Raw genomic sequence first — 24059 nt, 5'->3', positions numbered from 1 at the left:
AATGGGAGGAAAACAGAGATAAGAGCAATAGATAAATAAATTTGTTTAAAAAAAATTGTTATACATTTTAAATTTCAAAATTCAAGTAATGCACTATATTTATCTACAATATAATACATATTGAAAAATTAACTTTTTCTGTAAGAGACCTTTTAAATTTTAACAATAATCTGTTTAGAGATAGTATTTTTATTACAGAAGAAAAGATGTGCACTTTTAATCTTATCAGATTAATACAGATTTAAGAAGTATCAAATTATTCATTATTATTTTTATTAATTATTGTAAAAATGAGTGATTGATAGGATTTTAAAAAATTTCAATTATTTCAGGCACATTAGAAAACAATTCCTCTGATAATCCAACTGTAAACAGTTATTCTGGTCACAGAAACAGTGCTACAAGTTATCAAAGTCAATATACGGGGCAAAAATCATCCGTTCTAAATTCTTCAAATTTAACGCCTTCCAGTAACAGTTATTCTAATTCTCCATTATCTTCTCTAAATAATCAACAACAAAACAGCTATGTTTCTGTCCCACAAAGTCAAAATTTTGCAGTTTCAACTTCCTATGTAATGGGTCAGTCTGCTTACAGTGGTTCTACACAGTCTTCAGGCAACAGCACTTATCATGGATCACAAACTGGTTAGGATATTAGATTTAGAAATGAAAGTTTAAATAAAGTATAAATTAATATTCACAAAATAATTTTCTTTTATAGCATATAATTCTCACAGTGTTTCTGGATATGGAGTTTCAAATTTTGCAAACCAGCAAGGATACAATAGTTCTGCGGCAGCAAGTTCTCAGCAGCCACTACACTCTTCCTCAATTTCTTCGAAGCTTGGTAGTTCTCTAAGTCATGGTGTTAGAGATGTACAACATAATACTGCTCAAGTATGAATTTTTAAAACTTTTAGAATAACTTTTTATTCTCAAACAAACTATTAAATTTTTGTTTTCTACAGCATAATTATGAATTAAGTAATGTCACCACAAGTGCATTGAATGTACCTGCACTTACTTCGGCAGTAGTCAGCAGTTGTGCAGGCCTAATAGCAACTTCTGCATTAGGATTAAACAGTTCTTCCTCGACCACAACAACATCAGTTTTGAAGAATTCTTTACCTGCAAGTAAGTTGGCAAAAATTTTTTACTTAAAAATTTTATTTCAGATTTTAGTATGTATTTGAGGTAAGAATATTTCCAGTTTGAAAGTAGCTGGTAGTAATTTTTTTATAGCAGGAAAAGTTATGCCTAACATCCCACCAGGTGTTCCAGCCATGCTAGGACATCAGTACATAATGGGTCAAGCAGGTTTACCATTCTATGTAAGTTTTTGTATATTTATTTCATATTCTAGTTTTCTTTTTTTAATTAAAATATTGGATTAAAACTTTTTAGGGTTATTATGATATGCAATTTCAAGCATCAACAAGTATGACTGGTCGTGATCCTAATGTTGGAAATGTTGCATATACGGGTATGACTGCAAAATGTAATACTTTTACTATTATAATATACTTTTACTGTTATGATTTAGTTTATTTTTTATTATAAAATCAAAAATCTGAATGTGTTTTAATGGTAACTCATGTGATGATTAATCTTTATTCTGTCTCTTTTGCAGTTGCTGATGTTAAATATAGTCGTGGTGAAACAGAAGTAGCAGCAGTATCAACAGCATTGTCTCAGGGTCAATCAACACAGCCTCATGGCCAGCCTTTCATTAATCCTGCACCTCTACCTCCCGGATATGGATACTATTTCCCTGGAGGAATGATGGCAGGGGGCATTCATCATTATGCTCCACCTATTTTTCCACTTAATTCGGTATGTTTTGAATTTAATAAACTGCAGATTATTTTGTTGCATTTTTAGTTTCATTATTAATAATCACAATACAACTTTACATCATTTATTACTATAATTTTTATCAAATTTTAAGGGTCACTTACAAACTAATCACATCTTAAAATTGAGCCTATTTTGAAATTTAAAAAAATATAAGTTGATTTGTTAAAACTTTCATAAAAGTTCCTATTTTAATAAAAATTTTAGAATCCAGATTGTGCTTGAGATAATCAATATATAAACTTCTGATTTTTATCTCAGATGATAATTTTATTTCTGTTTGAAATTGATGTACAGTTAATTCTTATGCAAATTAAATTAAATTTTATTTATATTAAATAAGTTTCAGAAAAGCCTTTATGCTATCAATCTTATATCAGCAGCTTTATTTAAATGCATGAAATTTATAAGATTGCTATAATCCTTTTGCATATTATCTCCTTTGAAATCTATGAATAAAAATTTTCAGTCTGTGAGGGTTTGGATTGCTTACTAGAGATTGGCAAATGTATGTTTAAAATGCCACTTCATTTATTTTTTAATTTAATCATTAAAATATTCATATAATCTAATTCATTATTTTTACCAAATTTTATACTGTAATTATGACACAATTAAATATATAATTATTTTTTTTTAACCTAAATATTTCTAAAATGTCTAACTTACTATGCTATTGTAATGGTATATTTTCTAATGTCTTTACATTTATTTTTGAAGTTTTGAGTAGTATTATGTAACAGTTTTTGTATGTGAATGCAGAATATAGAAATAATTAAAACAAGTTTTTATATAAAAATTATTTTTATTTATAATAAAAGTACTTTAAATGTTTTCTATAAATTTGTTGTTTTATCTTTGATAAGTTTGTCTATTGACAGTTGAGGAACTTAGTGGAAGAATGGTATCCCTCATATTAGGAAGTTTTTGAGAAAAAGGATTTGTTTCAATTTGTCAGCAAAAGTTTTTTCTAAATATTTTAGAGGATCGAGAGAGAGAGAATTTTATAGTAAAACTATTTAAATGTATTAAATAAACTTATTTCAAAATAAGCATTTGAATATGCAGAAAATTACATATTTCATATCCAATATAAATTGATTTTGATGCATTTAATTAAAAGAAAATGATAGAGCATGCTGATTGAATTATGGGATTAAATGGTGAAAATTTCAGTTGGTCTTATTGTGTATATTAATATTTACCAGAAAAAAATAACTATTTGATAAACATAAGATTTTTATATTGTATTTTTTTGAACATGTAGAAGTTAAAACATCAAGTAATTTATTTTATAGGATTATTCATGTTCAATTTGATTATGTACAAAGAGATTCATTAAAAACATGAATTTTGATTTTATTCCAAATAAAGATTTCATTCTTTAAAAAAATATATAAAATTTCAAATATTTCTAAAAACAATTTAGTCCAAAATAAATTTTTTTCATTATGCATTATATTAAATTTTAATCAAATAATTTTAATAGACTATTTTTTAAAAAACTTTTAAAAATTTTATAGTAATGGTTCATTCTACAGTAGATAATTTATAAAATTTGAAAATATTGAAAATTGAAATTTTGTACTTTTTGTGTTTTAAAAGTGGTAAACTATAAATGGGTATGGTAAAATTTTACTTAGGTATTCCCTACGGCACAAAGGTCAGTTTTTAACACGTATCAGTCTACCACCTTTTCTACATGCTTTACATGTAGACATATGCCTCAGTGCTTGCTATTACTCTATCGCTTGCACCTCAGCATTCAGATGGGGCAAGCCCCCATACCTCCCTAAAACTACATAACATCAAGTTTTTCACGAACAGTCAAGTGGGCTACTCGAAGCCGGCATAGTCATGTGGGCTAAATAAACACCATAGCCTTAATGTATAACTATTCTAAGACTCGTGTTGTCGAGATTTCCGAAATGCCATCATAGGTAACATCTAAGTAAAATTATACCATAGATACATTGCATAATGTAAGATATGTTCAATTCTAATTAATATGTTTATTTTAAGTATGATTTTTCTCAGGTTTCACCTGCAACAAATGCCCATGGAGCATCTCCAAATGCTCAATTTCAGAAACCCACTGGATATGGTTCCCATTCATATAGTTCAGGTGAAGAACTGTTTTATGTAGACTAATCTAATTATTATTACATGTACATTTTATTATAAGTTATAAAAATATTATTGTAGCAGAAATGGAAAATTTGAGCAAGTTTGACTTGTTTTAGTTTATATACATTTCTTAACCCTTTCAAGACTGGTTTTTATTTTTGAGATAATATTTTTATTAATACAATGTATTGTTATAGGTTCCTGTAAGCACCTCAAAATATTTGCATTGTTATAAAAAAAAAAAGTATGACACTGGTGTCCCAACAGTCTTACTTAATGGGACATGCATCCCACTAGTCTCCTACCTCTAAGGGTAGATAAGAAGTATACAAATCAATAAATTGCTAATTATAGTAGAAAAATATACTGTATTGAGAATACTGTATGTGCAAAAATCTATAGACATTGACAAAGAAGAAATGTGGAATGGATAATTGATAAATTAGAATTATAAGATATTTTAAATTGAGCTCATTGTATAATTTTGTGAATGTAGGTCAATAAGAATTAGCAGTGTTTTAGAGATTATCAATTATTTAATTTTTAATACTCAATAATAATTTAAAAGGACATCAAAAGCATTCTTGTGTCTTAAATACTGCAGAAATGAATAAACATATTCTAAACAAATTTCATGAATTCATTTAGCATGCTTGGCTATAACTTAATTTATAATACCAGAGTTGTCTATATTCTATTTGTTAAATATTTCTATACATAGAGAATGTATTCTTTGTCTTAATATAAATATAATACTAGAGAAATTAAGATTTTTTAATGTGTAATGAATAGAGTATCTGCTGACACAAACATTGCTTTGAAATTTGAAATCCATTCAAACCACAGAAATATCATAGAACTGCTTTGTGAATTTTTCTTCTCATAGCTATGATGCTGTTATGAGTACTTAGAAATAGTATTCATTCGTTGTAGTATTCAAAATAGTCTCTCTAAGCATTACATAGAAAAGAATTCATCACAATGTATTTCTCAATAGTTACTTTAAATTTTCATAATTTTGGAACATTTTCATTTGTGTTCAGGCTTATTCCAGTGAAAGTGAGTTTGACTCGTATCAGTTTTGTTTACATAACTACTCTCACCATATGAATGTTGTTTTCCTCCTAATTTTCTGCTGTAGGTAGTAATGTCTAGTGTCATAAGAAATGGAAAATCCAGAGCTTTATGAAATTGCAAGATTAATTTTATATTGTTGTATAGCTCACTTATTCTTCAGTTATTAATTTTAAACAAACTGAATATATCATTAGGAAGGAAATACAAAAAATTGTTGTTTAGTTGGATAACTTTAATTTATTCAACTAATCTTTTGGTGTCTTCATAAGTCTTAAAAACAGGTCGGAACAGGACTTTTTACATGTTACTGTGTAATTAAATCTGTTGAGCAGTATTTCCAGAAGGTTTTAATGTATTACTGAAATAACTTTCATAATTTGGTGCCAATTATCTGTTTGCTATTACTGAATTTGCCAGAATCTAGAAAACAAGATTGATATTGCCTGTTCTTGCCTCCATCACTTTTTTAGACATCAAACTAATTGGGTACAATGCAGTAAATTAGTCTTGATGCCATAGCAGATTTTTAGCAGGTTGTCAGTGAAAATGTAAAAGATAGTAAGATTCTCATAAAATCTATTTTTAAATAAACTGCACTCACCAGTTTATTTAAAAATAGATTTTATGAGAATTGTAACAAAGTTAATTTTACAACTGCTTTACATATTTAGAAACATCTTGTTTCAGTTGAAACACAATTCTTTTAAAACTTTTTTAGTGAGTAAAAATAGTTAAGAGCATGTTTTAAATTAGTATACATATTTAACTTATTTTTTATGGTATATCAATATTTGAAAAATATTAATATACCATATTTCCTTGACTATAAGATGTACTTTTTACCATTTTTTTTACTTGTCTGAGAAGAGATGTCTTCTTACATTTTACATCTTACATTTGCAGTTCAAAATGACAATCAGCAATCATTAGCAAATAGATCACGTGAAGTGTTATACACTGAAAAGTGATATTTTTGATTGTACTGTATCAGACATTTAATTTAAACTCCATTTTTATTGTTTAAAATGTCTTCAAAAACATTACAGTGCAGTGTTAAAATAAAAAGGTGATTGTATATGTAGAATATCTTGGGAATACATCTGGCAAACATTATGTATTTCCTGGAATTAGTTTTCTAACTTGATTTTATTTATATAAGAAAATTTAATACAACATTTAAAAAATTTTAAAATATTTATCTCAAATTTTGTATTTTAAAAGCATTATGCATCTTAGAATGAAAGAATTTTAGTAATAAACATAATTGATGATGTAAACTGATGTACTGTACCATATTTACTCGCATATAAGACGAGGTTTTTATTCATGTATCACAGCTTCAAATTCCTAGGTCGTCCTATATGTGCGAGCAAAAGATTCTTTGTGTTTTTGCAAATAATTTTTGTGAACCATGTATTTGCATTTTTTACCAGATGCTTACCCTCTTGTATTTAAAAACATAAGTATTTTATCTGGGTCCTTTGAATTGTTCTTGTATATTGTCAGGAGTAAATATGAATAGCAATAGGAAAAGCAAAGCTTTTGAATTGAATTCCAGATTGAAATTCCAAAATCACACAGGAGCACGATATGAGTTTTAATCCATTCCCACATGAAAACAGATGATTATTTGGAAATCATAATTCAAAGAAACTCATAAGTGTAATCGACAAAGAGTGAATTTGACTGTTAAGAATTAGCAAAAAAAGGTTCCTGATTGTCCTGCTTTACATGAACAAATTATGTTGTTGATTTTACAACAATTTTCCTTAAAGTTTAAAATGCCAGTAATTTTTGCGGGATAAAGTGTGCATTTACATGCATTTGATATTTTACTTGTGATTAACGAAATAAAATTAGAATTGTATTAAAAAATTAAATTTTCTTTATTTTGATCTTTAAAATCACACCTCATCCTATATGCAAGTAAATACAGTAATAATTACAGCATTTTAATCATAAATGATTCTAGAATATTGCATTTATTCAGTTTGACTGACTATTATGAAAGTAGTGTAAATCCATTTTTCTTTGTTGAGATATTTAAGGATTTGCATTTCAATCAGTTCAAAAATATTGATAGTCTTAACAAGTTTGCCCACATTTCAATGAATAAGTAAATTCATTATACAAGATGATTTGCTTGTAACTGAACAATTAACTTTATTCAATACCTCATAATTGCATAGTTACATTTCAATAACATATAAAGTAAAATTTACCTCAGTTAATTGCTTTTACATAAAATAAAGAATAGGTTAAATATCATTTAAAAAAGTATTGATTGGTGACACTACACTGTTCTGACTCTTATATTCACAATTCCAGACAGTGTTAGTTACCACTTTTGAGAAAATGAAACCAACAGAATTAATGTGAGCAGAGAAATGAATATAAACTTAACTAATAAAACCAAGTGTATGATAGGATGTCAGGGTTTTCTTCAAAGTTTAACTTGACCATTGTTTAACCAAAACATTTCTCAACTGTTGCTGCAGAAATATCCTGTAAAGCTTGGATTTTTTACAGAACTATTTTTAGACAATCGTCTATTGTATCTTGTGTAGCCATGCACCTAGGATCAATACAGAATGAAATTTTTATTAGGCCTATTTCACAAAACTACTTTCAAAAATCAATAACCACTTTAATCACTCTGAATAATTTTCACTTTCCTCTGTATTCCTTTAGAAAATATTGCATAGTTACAATGGTTTAAGTGCAGCAATACACTATTTATATGCATCTGTAAACATGCTGCTGGAGCCATTTTTTTTAACAGGAAAACAGCATTGAGAGAGATAACTCGAGTCTACGGAAACTGCATGAAAAAATATCTTTGTCGTTGCTGAATTTGCAAATGTTGAAATTGGCTGCCTAAGCTAGATATCCTGTTTCTTATTGCAGACATTATGTATAGGACAGTGGTTTCTTAGGTTTCAGTTGTCAAATAGGATGTTTTTGTTTGTCAATGGTTTACAGTTTAATGAATAAGAGAGAGAGCTTCCAGTCATATATTGTCTAATAGAGTGTGCATTTCAATTTGATTAATTTTATTGAATATGTTGTTCAAAATGATAAATGCTTGTTACTGAAAATACTTGTGTTTACGTTGTTAATTGGCTTATAAGTTTATTAATTTTATTAATCCATGCTCACCTAGATTACCTGTATATGATAGTGGGGTTAATGCCAATTTGGCAGGCAAACCTGCTTCAGCATGGGAATTATATTCCTACAATTAGCTAATCATAGTGAATAAAAAGTTTTTATTTTATTTCTTTGTATTTTTACTTTTGGTCAAACTTAACAAGAAAATCAGAAAAAAAGTAATTAAAATCTACTTAATTACTTTATCCAAATTTAATGATTTTTTGAATATCACAAATTGCATGAAGAAAATAAGCTAGATAGATTATAATGTTAATTGATATGATATTGCATATCACTGTATTAATTAAAACTAATTTTTGTGAAATATTTTACTGTCAGAAATGTCAGTAATGGCTGGTGCATATTGTGCCTTTTGCATTATCCTTTCAAAATTTTAGCAAATCAATTCAAAATAAAATTTACAAATGAGATTTTTTTTTCCAAATTTCACTTAAATCAAAAATATATTGCACAGTTTTTTATTTTTAGTTTTTCTGCTGGATGAGGCAATTTTTCCTATATTATATTTAAACACAGAGTTGTATTGCATATTTTTTTTTTTTTTTTTTTTTATTCACTTACTTTTACAGAATTTTAAATGATTTCAGGACTGATTGTGTGAAACATTAAATGAGCCATTTATTTTGAAAGTGGAGAGTCCATTTTTGATCAAAATTATTACAAAAGTCGAATATATTACTGTATAATTTGGCTTTGGTAAAATTATGTCAGTAGTGGCAACACTGAAACCTAAAAATTTGTGTAATATTTGGGTATTTTTCCATTTGTTTTAAATAGTGTGCATATAGGAGTGTAAAAGTCATTTAAAATTCTTGATTTATCACCACAACAAGAAAGATCAAGTAATTTCGGAAATATAAAATTATCTTCTTTATATACAAAACTAGACCAATTATGTCTGAAAAACATAAATACATGATGGGTTTATCATTATCATATATACCACCTATTTATCATGAATACATTAAAATGTTAAACCTTAAATAATACAGAAAATAATAATAATATATTATAGTTAAAATTGTATATACAAGGAAATTTTATAACTTTTAACAAGGGTACTTAAAAAATTGTTTGTGCCTTATTTTTACTTTTCCAGCTCTGTTGTATATAACAGGGGAAGTATGATGATCAGTCAAAAAATTACCTCTCCGAGATTTTTGTAATTTTGGACTTGGGACCTTGAAATTTCAAGAAATGAAAAAAAATTTGGGGTTTTTTTTTCCTGTATGTATGGATGTTTGTGTGTGGGGGGCAGTTTTGCTCACCCTTTTTGAAGAAAAATAACTCCTGTGCTTTTTGGAGATTTGTGTATTGAGGGGATTGATGCTATTAATTTTGATGGTTAAAGGTCAATTGGGTAGGAAGATAGAGGGTTGTGTGTATCTCAAGTAAGGTAAGACTTAATGACAATTTTACTTATTAGTATTTACAATTTTTTATAAAACCATCCCTACTCTCAAAATTAAGCTTTTTTCCATTTTATAATAGTTAAAAATATAAAATTTTTTAAATTGAATATCATAACAGATGGTGCCACACATGCAGTTTTAAATGTTGCTGGAAAAGTTAAACAACTCATTGCTGGATTTTTTGATACAGTCACTCTTCTTCACAATGCAGTTGGTTCACAAGATGCCCCCAAGAAAAAATTTTTGGTGTATATTTAACCAACTTTGCACCTCTATTACCTCAGTGTCATCAGCAAACTTCTGACCTCATAAATGTTCTTTCAAAAGTCCAAACAAGTGAAAATACAAAGGCTCAAAGTCTGGACTGTGTGGTGGATATTTCATCACTTGAAATTTCAGATCACTTAGTGTATCTACTATATGTGCAACCATATTAAGACAGGTGTTGTCATGAAGCAGCAAAACTCCTTTTGAGAGAGGTCCCTAATGTTTCAATTGTATTGCAGGCTTTAACTTATTCACCAGCATATCTCTGTATCAAGCACTAATCACAGTTTGATTCTTTTCCTGGAAGTGCACCAGTATAAGGCCATTGACATTCGAAAATATCGTCAGCATGACTTTCCCAGCAGAAGCCTTTGTCTTGAATTTTTTGTTCACTGGAGATGTGTGCTTCTGTTGCATCAGTTGTTTTTTAACCTTTGAACCAGAGAGTAAGAAACAATTGGTGCATCCAGGTCTCATCTCCTGTCACAATTTGATGGAGAAAAGCATCTCCTTCAAGAGCATAATGTTCCAAGTGCTGCTGACAAATTATCTGTCATGTAAACTTGTGATCAATAGACAGTTGCCTTGGGTCCCATCTCCTGCACACCTTCCTATACTGCAAGTCATCATGCATAATATTGTATGCAGAGTCATGACTCATGTTGAATTCTATGGCAATTTCATTAACAGTAACTCACCTGTAGTCATGGACTTGCTGCTCAATCTGCTCTTTCATTGTTTCAATTGCCACACCAATTGGTTTCCCACTCCAGTGTTCCTCACTGCCATTTTGTCTTCTATTTTTAAATCTTTCCACCCATTCATACGTTCCCCTGACTCAAACAACTGTCTTCATACTGAACTCCTCTGATCATAAGAAACAAATGACACTTTGTTGCTCTTCTACAGTGTAATTTGACAGTGGAGCTGCCATGTTGTATGAGCTATTGTGCAGACGCATACCACTCTATTGTCATGACACCTATGTGGCATAGTTCTAACAAATCATTTTGTATGCCACAATCAGATTTTTCGCAATGCATACACCTTCACAAATTTTAGATTAAAATTTCTGTTATTTAATGACTTTCCTTTACATTAAAATTATTTATTTTTATATACATTATATAATGTTTTGCTTTTATTTTTCATCAAATGAAAAAATAGCATGCTATTTTATTTAAATATTTAATTTTAAAAAATTACACTTATTGAACTGTGAAACATTAGCTGTTTAATTAACATTTACAATAATTCATTAATTTTGAATTAGTTTTGTTTTAAATCTACTGAAATGCAAACCTTTAAATATCTCAAAACAAGAAAAAATGGACTTTCAGATATTTCCCCACTTTCAAAATAAAACAGCTCAAATATTTAAATTTTTATATCCACAAGATGTCTCATTTGTATGTAAATAAATAACCTTTATTTATCTGTACTTCAATATTATGAAATGTGGTTATAATGCATAGTAATGACAAAGAATGAATAACATTCTGCTTAATGGAACATGTGTTCCTTTAAGTTTTACCTGAAAACACCCCTTATCTTTTTCTATTGTGGAATGTTTGACACTATATTAAACACACCATTCAGTGCATATTTACGGTTGAAAATGAGAAAACGTGAGACACGTTTTACTTCTAAATATTTTTTATAGAAATGTGGTAAAATATGTAAAACTAATTTTTTGCATCTACAGAACAGTATTTTATTATGAAACTTTAATAAAGCAATTGAAAAAAGTTAATAATTTAAAACTCTCTCTGCATATTTTTATTTTTGTTGTTTACATATCTCCTGTGAAAAAGCTTATAAACTGATCAAATAATATTTAATGGGAACAGATAATTGATGATAATTTATCAATTAATTTTGAGTTTTTTAATATAATTATGACTTTAAAGAAACACACTTTGTTTTTTAATATAGAGCATTTTCTGTTACTTTTTCTTTCTAATCTTCTCCTGTCTCAATCTTCTGTTTCATCATCATAAGTAAAGGGATTTGATTATATGCTGAATCAATTGAAAGTGAGGTGGCCCATTGTATTCCCAAAAAAAAAATTAAACTACAGTTGGAAAATGGCAAAACATTACAATTATTTACCTTTTTGTAATTTGTCTAACTACTGTATAGAATGTAACAGAATGTTAAGTTTAAAAAAGTTGTCAGCAATTTAGATCTGTGCAATTGTCATTGAATCATGTTCTCTCTTTAGAAAATTTATATTTAAATATTTGTATTCCCGTGTAGACCTATACAGAGATTTTTTAAATATATTTTTATTATTTTGATATAACACTATTGTCTATTGTGAAAAACACATAATTGTTTAAATAGAAATAGGCATTTTTTCCTTTGCTATTGTACTATCAGTTGTTCTTGTTCAAAACAATTTTCGATTCAAATGAAATTTTGAAAATTTCAAGTATTACAGAAGCAATTTCTTAAAAATTGTTCTGGTTGAAATTCTCTTAATATCATCAAAATGTATCCTTGTTGAACTACATTCTTGTATATTTCTAATATAAATTTTTATTAATAGAAAAAATAATTAGATTTATTAATGTAGAAAAATAAAATTTATTTTGATTTCTGTTTGGTAAAAGGAGATTTTGAAATAAATTGAAGTTGATCATACTGGAAATAAATAGTAAAAATATTTTAAAGATTTAATTAATTTAATTTTCAGAAGAATTGAAAGTGAAATACTGTGAGCATTGATTATTTCAGGAAGTATTTCAAACTTTGATAATGCAACTCTCGACTATTAAGAGGCGAATTAGACGATTGGTATAAGTATTTGTTATAATTGATTACTTTTAAATATTTTTATTTGCGTTCACATTGTTTATATAAAACCGTCAATATTGATAATATTTTAACTTAATATTTATATACTTTTAAGACCTATATTTCATCGAACGTTTAATGTGGTCTTGTTACCTCGGATAGTCGAGAGTTGACATGACGTTGCACCGAAGCGTGCAGTTACATGTATTCTTCAGAATTTGGTTCTGGAGATTTGGTAAAAATTTCCAATTATTTATTTGCCATACAATTTTATTTTTGATATCTTTCCAGAATTGATTAGATATTTTTATTATTCAGTTTATATTTATCAAAAAAGGTTTATTAATTAAAAATAAATGTTTTTATTGATAAACTAAAAACAAGAATAAAAATCCATAAGTTATAATAAATGGTTTCTTGTAGTTGGTTATGAAAGTCTGACTCAAGCACAAGATTTTGCCAAAGGTACTTATGGTTCTGGATCTCAGAGTCAAGGGAAAGGAGTTTCAGGTCAGAAGAAATTTTTTAAAGTTATCATTATTCACTTCTCTTTTGATAGTTTTGAATTATTTTGAATAAATTCTAATTTAGTTTTATTCAAAAAGCTATTTAAAAATCATCAGTTAAATCAATGACTTGATAATTTTGAATTTCAAAAATTAAAAATTGAATATCCTAAATTTTAATATTGTGTATAGCAATTAATTTCACATTGTCCACAAATAAGTTTTTTTCATAACAAACCTTTGGCTATTCAACTTTCGGAAGTTAAAAATATATTATTTAACAAGCACAAAAACAGACCAATCAGTTTTTTTTAAATACATATAAATAAAGTGATTAGACTATCGATGCTTATATTACATCTTTCTAATAATAAAACTGTTTATATATAAGAAATTAATTTGTAATAAATTTTTCAGTTTTTACAATTTCTATTTGTTTTTTGTTGAATTAAGTTTTTACATATTTTTAAAAACTTGTCAGACTTATAATTAATAATTTCCACAACAACTTATCTCACTGAGAATTATTTATTAACTTTGTCAAACATTTTCAACCCGTTCTACAGGCCATCTTTGGGTTTTTTAAAAATTCGTGGAACATTGATTAAATGTTCTTTTTGAAATAGAGCAGTTAAGTATAAAATTCTTTGGAATAATGAGCTGTTTGAATCCAAAGAATAAAATAGTTGTGTATGTGTGTATGTATGTATATATAATTTAAAATAAACTAATAAAATAAAATGTAATTTATTCTTTTCCTTTTTATTTTAATCATAACATTAGCTGCTGTTTGTATGGACATTATGCAGTATTCTCCAACAATTTCTTTTTGCTCATATATTTCCACACTGTGGCATCTTTATAGTTCATAAACTTGCTTACTGTGAAAGGTTACTTCTATAAATTTCAACTTTTTCTAAATTCATTACTAATGTTGGTGAGTGTACCAGTTTTTTAATGCTAACTTCCTCTCATTCTACCACTGATCCTTCATTTTGCGCCATTCTAGACAAAGCCAAACAATACTGCCTTTTCTCAATATTATACAGGGTGGGGCATAATGGAGTCTTACATTTACGAGGTGAATTAAAAAAGAAAGGTACAATAATATGTAAAAAAACTTATTTATTCAAAGTACATGTAAGAAAGTTTTTTTGGTTAGGTTTTAAAAATGATGTCCAAATGTTGGCCTTCATGGGCGATGCCCATTTTGAGCTGTTCCTTGAAGTTTTCTTCAACTCTCGCCAGCATATCTGGAGGAATTTTGGCAATTTCTTCATGAATGCTGCCCTCTTTGAGTTTTTGTAGGGTTCTTGATGATAATTTATCAATTAATTTTGAGTTTTTTAATATAATTATGACTTTAAAGAAATACACTTTTTGTTTTTTAATATAGAGCATTTTCTGTGTTATTTTTTCTTTCTAATCTTCTTTTGTCTCAATCTTCTGTTTCATCATCATAAGTAAAGGGATTTGATTATATGCTGAACCCCCATAAGAAAAGGTCACAGGGGCTCAAATTGGGAGCGAGGGGGGCCATTCAATGGCTTCTCGTGAATAGATTAGTTGACCGGGGAACATTGCCATCAAAATGGCATGAGAACAACAGTTTGTATGGGCTGTGGCTCCATCCTGTCAAAACTAAAAGCCACTTGTATCATATTCTTTCATTTTGGGGTGCAAAAAATTCTCCAGAATGTCGTCGTATCGGTTTGAAGTCAGTCACGGTAACAGTGACACTATCCTCTTAAAAAAAAAAAAAAAAAGGCTTTACGATGCCTACACAGGACAACGCACACCAAACAGTGACTTTCAGGCTGTGAAGAGGTCATTGTGGAGTTCTCAAGGGTTTCCAACAGCCCAATAATGAAAATTCTGCTTGTTCACTGTGCCAGACAGATGAGAATGCAGTTTGTTGCTACTTCACGCAATACCACTAGGAGGCACAGCTGTAAAGATTTAACATCATTTTTAAAACCTAACCAAAAAAACTTTCTTACGTGTACTTTGAATAAATAAATTTTTCCATATTATTGTACTGTTTTTTTTTTTTTTTTTAATTCACCCTGTAAATATGGGACTCCATTATGTCCCACCCTGTACTTGTTTATTAAGGTTTTTGTTTGTGACTCCTATGTATTCTTTCTCCAAATCTGATTGTTCATTTTTGTATGGGATTTTGTATACTCCAGCCTGCTCTCCTTTTTTAACTTTATCTTTATAATTTTTTAAAAGGCTATAAATGGTGGGCACACTCTTGAAAATTAACTGGGAGTCTTTGAAGTTTGCTGTTTCATTCATAACACCAGCCGTGTTCTTGTTATGTGTAAACTTACTTTGTTCTTTCTTCTTATTTTATTAGTTTATTTTAAATTGTATGTCATTGTAATTTATTCTTTGGATTCAAATAGCTGATTATTCCAAAGAATTTTGTATTTTAAATGTTCTTAACTGTCTTTTTTTTTTTTTTTGAAATAGAACAGTTATCTATGTTCCATGAATTTTTAAAAACCTGAAGATGGCTTTTATAACTGGTTGAAAACATTTGTCAAAATTAATAATTCTCAGTGAGATAAGGTGGTGTTGTGGAAATTAAGAAGCATCTAGCTGAGTATTAATCAAGTATATAATTAATAAGTTTGTTGTTATCTTCAAACTGAACTATTACAATTAATATTCAGTAACAAAATTACACATTATTCAGTTATTTATGGAGTGTAAGAAAATTTACATGCAAACCAATAGAAAAGTTGTAGGCATTTTCCCTCCACCTAAAGAAATCAAGTAATGCCATTGCTGAACTTCAGAATCCATCTGGACAAGTGTTGTGGAGTCGGAGTTGCCAGAGTCGGTAAAATTCTTTCGACTCCAGCAACTCTGACCTCAAAGTTTACTATTTGTAACATGCAAAGTAAGAAAAATACTTTTTAATCAATTAGTATGTAAAGAAATTTTAGAAAACAAACATTTTGATACATTTAGATATCAAAATGATATTCACTCATAAAAGCCATTTCATAGCAAAATGTTATGCGTATCTCAAGTGACATACTCTATAGAGAATAGCTTTTGTTAATTTAAGGCCCACCAATGGCCAAGTAGATAAAATCACCGAACACTTGTAGTTAGTTGAGGGGTCGTCCCTGGAAAGTAAACGCTCGGTATTGCTTCAAAGCACTAATGCTATCTTTACCAAAGATAAGCTCCCAAGAAAAAGTTTGAGTTTCATTTAGAGTGCCATAATTTTTACTTGGTGCAATATTGTTTGCATCTGCGATGTTTTACTTTGGATATCAATTGTTTTGAGTAATTTGACTAATTTTTTTCACTGCCCTTCTATTGTAAGTTTTCAAGTTATTTATGACTATTTATTATAGCTTTGGTATCGCAATTTGGTCTTAAAACAGCCAATAGAAAAACAATGAAAAAAAATAAAACTGAGATCAGAATCTAACTGCAACAAACTAAAAGAGAAAGAGAAAACTGCAAAATGTAATTAATGGGATTATTTTGGCTTATTTTTCACAGGTTCTCGGGGCACAATTGCACTTCAAGATGATTGATTTTTTTTTCCAAATTTCATATTTTAAAATTCTGTTACATACTTGAGTTTGGTCAACCATCAGTAGGAAATTAACTATTCCCGTTGTAGTCGGAGAGGGAGAAATTGTTTTATGGACCAATTTATTAAGTCGTTCGTCAGATCATATTTTTTTGCATTTATTGTATTTAATTTTTTTTATTGAAAATAATTAAATTTAAATCAACTTTTTGTAATTAATTAATAAAAATGAAATACTTTTGACTATTAAGATATGGCACATTTCTTTATGTACTCGAAAGTTTTTCCAAGGTAAATTTGTTGTGTCCATTTTTGATTCTTGCCATTAATGTTAGAATGACTTTTTATAAAGAAATTTTATTTTGTAAAATTTTTTTCCATCCAATGGAGATATTATTATTAACAAATTTGAAGACGAGTCTGCCCAAAAGGGGCCACCATTTATTCTACGTTCCAGACTATACACATGATTGTGAATGTGTATAGTCTGGAACGCAAAATAAATGGTGACCCCTTTTGGGCAGACTCGTCTTCAAATTTGTTAAAGAAATTTTAGGTAAAAATATTTAGGTACCCAGTGATGTTTTTCTTATAAAAGAAATTGTAGTGTGATATTTAAAAAAAAAAAAAAACTAAGGTAGCACATTTCAGATTTGCTAGAGTCGGGGTATGACTTTTTGTTTATCCACCACACTCACTGATCTGGATGACAGAATTTTGAAGTAAAGTATTAAAAACTCAAATAAATTGAATTTTACACATTTTTCCTCTTGGAAAATGATCATCTTTCAACTAATATAGAAGATAAACACACAACCAACACCAGCACTGTGAAAAGAAAAATTTACTAACATCTTCCTCTATATAAAATAGACATCATGAGGTAAAAAAATTTTTTTTATGTTCCAACTGGTTCTGTTCTATGTCGTTTTTACCTCATAATGTCTATTTTATATAGATGAAAACAGTAAATTTTTTCTTTTTAAAGTGCTGGTGTTGGTTTTGGGCAATGTGTGTTTATACAATCCCAGTTTTGGAGAGTTACTGGAGATGAAAAATTGTAATTGACATAACTGATTGATTGAATTCTGTTCTCTTATATCAATAATAAGGATACAATTCTGGTTATAAGGCAACATTTTGGGGGAAATTCAATCTTCAAAACATGATTTTAGTACATTTAAAAAATTTCTGTTAACTTTCTATTAATAGATTTCCCTTTAAATAAAATGTTTAGGCTAAATGTAAACAAAATTTATTTATTTGTTTTATTGTTCATATAAATAAAGTAGCTTGTGTATGCATGAAGAGTTTTGGAGTTACATGTAAGTAAAAACTTGAACTAAAATGCTAACAAGTACATATTTTGTGTATTTGTATACATAGACACATAATATTAACAAGTTACTTATATTTAGTTTTTAATTTATTGAAAACTCAAGCTTGTTTCGAAGGATTGGTATCATTTTAGGAAGTTTCTTTCACAAATACTTTAATTATCCACTATGTATTGCAGTATACATATGTATATATTGTCTTTCTAGTCTAGATTTATATCTTCATTTATAATTTTTGATAATTTCATATTCAATATTCTTCAAACTTTTCTTCATACTTAAAGCTAATTTTTATTTATATATATTATATGTTTTGTTAATCCTTAAATATTTTTATTTAGTCTACAAATTCAATATTAACACAAAATTTTATTCTTGTAACATACAATCTGAATATCTTGTTAACGATTACCAATATACACAATATAGTTTAGCATACAAAATAACTAATATCAAATTTGATGTCACTTGTTAAAATTAATTTTTAATACTTTGATTACAGTTGAGTTATAAAATTGTATTAAAATGAATAAAACCATTTTTATACAGGTTGCTACAAGATAAAATATAGTTACATTGTTTCCTAAATCAGTACAATGATAAAAACAGTCATAAGCAAAGTTATAAATCACAAGAATTGCTTAATACTCTTTATTTCTAATTTGCAAAATTTACTTAAACATTTTTTTATTTTCAATTAGAGTTCATTCCTTGTCATTTATTTAATGCTGGAACAGTTTATACAAAACTTGCATAATGGATTTGCAGGACTAAAAATGTATATTACTATACTTGATACTGATTTGATTTCTTAAGTATATGTAAATTATTTAATAAATTAATAAACACATGAAATTGGTTTTGCTTCCATTTGTAACAATGTTTTATTTAACAATAACTTTGACTAGCTTCTTTAGTGCTTTAGAATAGTTTTGGACAAATACCTGACAGGAAATATTTTTAGATTTAATTTAATTTAAATTAAACCAAATACTGGTATATATTTACATATTTTTTTATCTTTCAACATTGTTTGTATATAATATAGAAATCAACATTCTTGTATGATTAGAAAAATGATTTGAGAAATTTATTATATTAACAAACTTTATAAAAAAAGAGTTTAATTTTTATATTTGATTAATTGAAAATAAATGTATGAGAAAAATACAGATTATTTTTGAATTTATTACAGGAATCTATTATTGTTTAGCTCTCTATATATTCTATATATATATATATAATTATAATAATATAAAGACCATTAACATCAAAGCTAATAAATATAAATAAATACACTTTACAAATACAAATAAGTGAAATCCCCTCCCAAAATATAATCTTGTGAATGTAAAAATTTTCATTTAACTTTTTAAATATAATATAAATGAATTAAATATTTCACAAAATAATTTTTCTGAATTTAATTGGAATAAAACCAAATTGTTATTTTTTTACTGAAGTGAATGAACAGATTTCAGCTTGTTCTTATGATTGATTTAGCTGAAGATTTTTCCTAACTTTTCTAGAACTTGTATAGATTCTATTTTAAATCCTTTTATTGTGTTTTTGACTTAAACCTTTTATTCAATTATATGCTTTGAAATTTTATTAAACGTGTATTTATAATGTATGCTGTGTACAAAAGTTGGAAAAAAACAAAGTATAAATAAAAAAACAAATATTGTAGTTTACAATTTTTAAGATATTTCAATTTAAATAAATCATTGCATAACATTACTATTGTTAATGCATTAATTTCATTGTAAGACTTTAAAAGTTTAAATTGATATTGTACTTTCTTATAAGGTCAATTTTTTTAAATGTCAAACCTGTCAAATAAATAGCTGGGATATTTTGGTGATTCATTTTCTTTTACAATATGCTTTAAGTGTAAATGTAGATAACAAAATTTTATATCTAATAATTGCTAGGATTTTATATGCAAATATATAAAAAAAAATTTCTATGGTTAAGGAAGCAAGAAAAAAGTTTTTTTTAGCTTTCTTAAACAATAGCAGTTATCTTTGTTTTGTTTTTACATTTAGTGACACCCAAAGATAGGCACAGGAATTTAAACATAATACTGTAAATTATTCCAGACGTAATAAAATTTAAATAGAGGAGGATTTTAGTCTAAATTTTGTTTACACTAAAATCCTCTTCTATCTAAATTAGAATAAAATTTGCAATTTGTCTTTCTTTTCAAACACAATTTTTTGAAAATTATGCAAAAATGTTTAAAATATTTTCAACCCCCTCTGCCTGGCGAGTACCAAGAGCTTTTATTTTTCTACGATTTGTAGAAAAATAAAAGCTCTTGGTTTGCCAGGCCTGTGGCTAGAAGAGAGTTCGAGGTATCGGGGACTGTCCTTCCGTGAAAAAGAATAGTTTTTCAACTGGGACTCGAACCCAGATCCCTTGTCATTTAAGATGTCCAGATCAATTGAGGATTTGTTGTCAAAATAGATATACTTAATTAATTTGAATTAATTTTGTTTTTTTGACTTTTGTGAAAAGTCAGTTCTTACATTATTCTTAATAACCTTTTAGAAGCTCTTTTTGAAGAATTATTTAAATATTTTTAAGTCTTCTCTTCAGAGAAATTTTTGCTTGCATAGTAAAGTTTTACCTTTTTAATCTTCTCCCATTTTGGCATTCGAAATTACAAATTTTGTTAAAGTTTAATGTTTTATTCTATATAAAGTGTGTATTTAATTACCAAAAGTGCTTTATTTTTATTTATTCAGTTTGATCATCATTATTAAAATTTCTGTTATGCCAGTTTCATCGTTGTCTTTGATATTGCTTGTTTATAACATTATTCATAAATTTATTTATATCGATACCGAACCATTTGTTCTAAAAATTAAATTTTTTGAAAATTATTGCACCTCGGTGCTTTTTTTGTCGATTGCCTTTTGCACGAGTGTCGCGACATTTCTAGAAATAAGTTTATTATACTATTGTATGATATTCTGCCAAAGCTCGAGAAATATTACAAAGACATTAGTAAAGGATTTCAAAATGTTAGAAAATCAAATCCAACTCATTTCATGTTGTTTCTATAGTAAGGGCTCCAGGCAAGTTGTGTAAGTTGATCTAAAAATTAAAATGATTAAGTGGCTAAAGTATAGATATTTTGGCATTGCATTTCTGAAAATTTCTACACAGAAAAATATTAATTCAATAGAAAGTTGATGTTTGAAGGTTGGTTAATAATAATGAAATAAAGTTGAAATTTTTTAATATGGAATGTTGTAATAAATATTTTCAAAAGTATTATTTATAAATTTCTTATTCTATATTTCAATGTAAGCTTTTTGATTTTTATAGATATATATTTTTTTAATCATAATACTTATGACTAATCAATAGATATCAATATATATGATTTGTTTTATATTTATAAAAAGTTTAAAAATGGAAATTTATTGTTGAATAATCCTGTATTCTCTCTATGCCATATGATTCATAATATATCTAAATTATCCGTAAAGCAAATAATATCAACCCGACTATTTTTTATTCTTGTGCTTGAGCCAGTTTCTTAGCTGAATATTTGTGCTTGTTAATTTATTGAAGATGACTACTTTACCTTTATTCTTGTAATAATTTCTATCTCTAGAAAGTCTCTAATATGTATTGTCTTTAAGTTAGTAGATTGTACAGTACAAATGAAGGGTAGGGTCAGTGGGCACATATCCTCTTCCAATTTTTTACAGAATATTTATCAGTTGTCATATTTGCAAACACTTTACCTGTAACCTAACCTAGCTCTATACATTATTTTTTAAAATTAATTTATAATTTAATTTTAAAATCTGTGAATGGTATATTTATTTATTTACATAGAGAAACATATTTAGAAGGATGGAAAATAGCAATATAATTATGTATTATGGTGATGGTAATGCTGTCAGTTTTTTAAATCTAGATCTTCACTGGTAGCAGATATATGAAAAATGCAGTGCCATGATGTTGTAAATTCCATTTTTCTGTAAATACATTTTATTGAAGAATTGAATTCTTCAATAAAATGCAATGTTTTCTGCGGCAAAAAATATTGAGACGATATTGGCACTAAATGTCTGTGTTTTGAAGTTGAATTTGTGTGAAGCCGTAACATTTTAAGCGCCAAAAATCACACGACTTGCAAAATGTTACCGCTTATATTTGCATCATTTTGATATTCTGGAAAATTTGTGACCTAGTGAGTTTTTTACTGTTTTATTGTAAAATTGAAATGAATTCATTCACTAATATTCTGATATATATATATATATATATACACACAAACAAAAAGAATTTAACCTTTTTGGGATTCAATTGCTCAATAAACTACTGGGGTAGGGTTACCATCTCTTGAATTAAATTATTACTGTAGACATTACTTGTGTTAGAATAATCAAATGTTATTTATAAGTTCTTAAATTATTGTTAATTTAAATATGTATTTTAATTTTATATTTTGTTTCCACTATCTCCAGTGATAAATTTTACTACCATAGTTTCAATTTCAGATAACATTGAAATTGCTAATATTTAGATTCAAATGAATATGTAAATATTCTAGGAAAAAATTTAAACTAAACACTAATATAACAAAATGAAAAAATGGCACATTATTTATAGTTACAGTTGTCAACTGCCATATGACAAATTGCCTTTGGAAAACGTGGCAAGTTTGTTAAATGGAAAATTCTACCAGTAATGAAGTATACTGTGTCTTCTTTTCATGTATGCAAACAAACTAAACAATGAAGACTATTTTTCATGTAATTTTTGATGAAACTTTTTACTTTTAATGGATAATTCTAACTTTATTTAAATAGTTAAGATTTTATCTCTTTCTGTCAGTAAGAGAGCATTCTTACAGATTCAAATACATCAAAAACTCATTATGAAACTGCCCTCAAATATACATGAGTTTTGATCTCTTTAGGAGTACCATGATATTGTATTTTAACTTATAATATCCATCTGGCCAGTGACAGTTGCAGAAGTGAGCTATGAATGACTTTAAACCAGTTTTGCAAATAAATTAAATTGCTGCTAATTTCAGAAAATCAACTTTTCATTAATTTTTTTTTTATTTTTTTATTTTTTTTAAAGCTTTTTGAAATTATGTTATTTATTAGCACATTTAATATTTATTAATATGAAAAATAAAGTTTTTTTAATCTATCTGGATTTCAAAAATTTGTTTAATAGAAATTAACTTCATTATATGTGTATTTAATGAAGTTTAAATACCATATTCAATTAATTACTGACACAGGTCTTATATATTGACATTGATTGGGTGTTTGATTCGGCGGACTCCCTTTTCTCCTGTTAGACATAATTACATTTTGTATGTCCTGCTAGTACATCAATGGCTGCTTTTTTTTTTTTTTAAATTACCATCATCTCTAGGAATTAAACTGCATGACTTTTGCAATTTCTCTCTGTCTGTGGCATTCATTCATAATAATACTTTATTTGCAAGGATCTCTGCTCTGCAGAGCACCGCAGAGGTTGATATACATATAGACATAGAGTACCAAAACATAGGATTACAGAATATACACAGTTATATAAAAGATATGTAGAAAACAGAGTAATTTGCTTATAGTAGAAACAATGAGTAATAAATTACAGTGCAACAAATAACATACAAATTAAGAAGTAATGCAAAGTATTACACATTAAAATACAGAGAATATAATTGCCATTCAATACTCATTAGGATTAATGTAAAATAGAGATGAACAAAGCGATGATGGACATTAAAAAAAATGGTTACATATACTTATAAATACCCTTATAGCAGTTAGTTGTTTTGCATGTAGGGAAATCTTCTATTATTGCTGATGCATTTAAACTAACTCTTAATGAGGCACTGAAACTCATCTAGTAGCATGTGATTGCTCAACAGTTCATGTGGGGAGCAAGGCCAT

General features: G+C 27.5%; 1 protein-coding gene across 1 annotated transcript in view; it reads left to right on the top strand.

Moving 5' to 3' along the window:
- LOC136976398 (ubiquitin-associated protein 2-like) overlaps positions 1-24059 on the top strand; it is a 73589-nt gene that overhangs the window by 44454 nt on the left and 5076 nt on the right. Inside the window, 8 exon segments of the mRNA XM_067271656.1 lie at positions 333-647; positions 724-899; positions 971-1136; positions 1245-1333; positions 1407-1485; positions 1633-1835; positions 3894-3981; positions 13136-13222. Coding sequence (XP_067127757.1) covers positions 333-647; positions 724-899; positions 971-1136; positions 1245-1333; positions 1407-1485; positions 1633-1835; positions 3894-3981; positions 13136-13222 — 1203 coding nt within the window.

This window comes from Centruroides vittatus, unplaced genomic scaffold, assembly GCF_030686945.1.
Source record: "Centruroides vittatus isolate TY-2023 unplaced genomic scaffold, ASM3068694v2 contig_400, whole genome shotgun sequence".
Taxonomy (NCBI): Eukaryota; Metazoa; Arthropoda; class Arachnida; order Scorpiones; family Buthidae; genus Centruroides; species Centruroides vittatus.
Note: the sequence above shows the minus strand (reverse complement) of the source record. Positions and strands in the feature narration are given on the sequence as shown.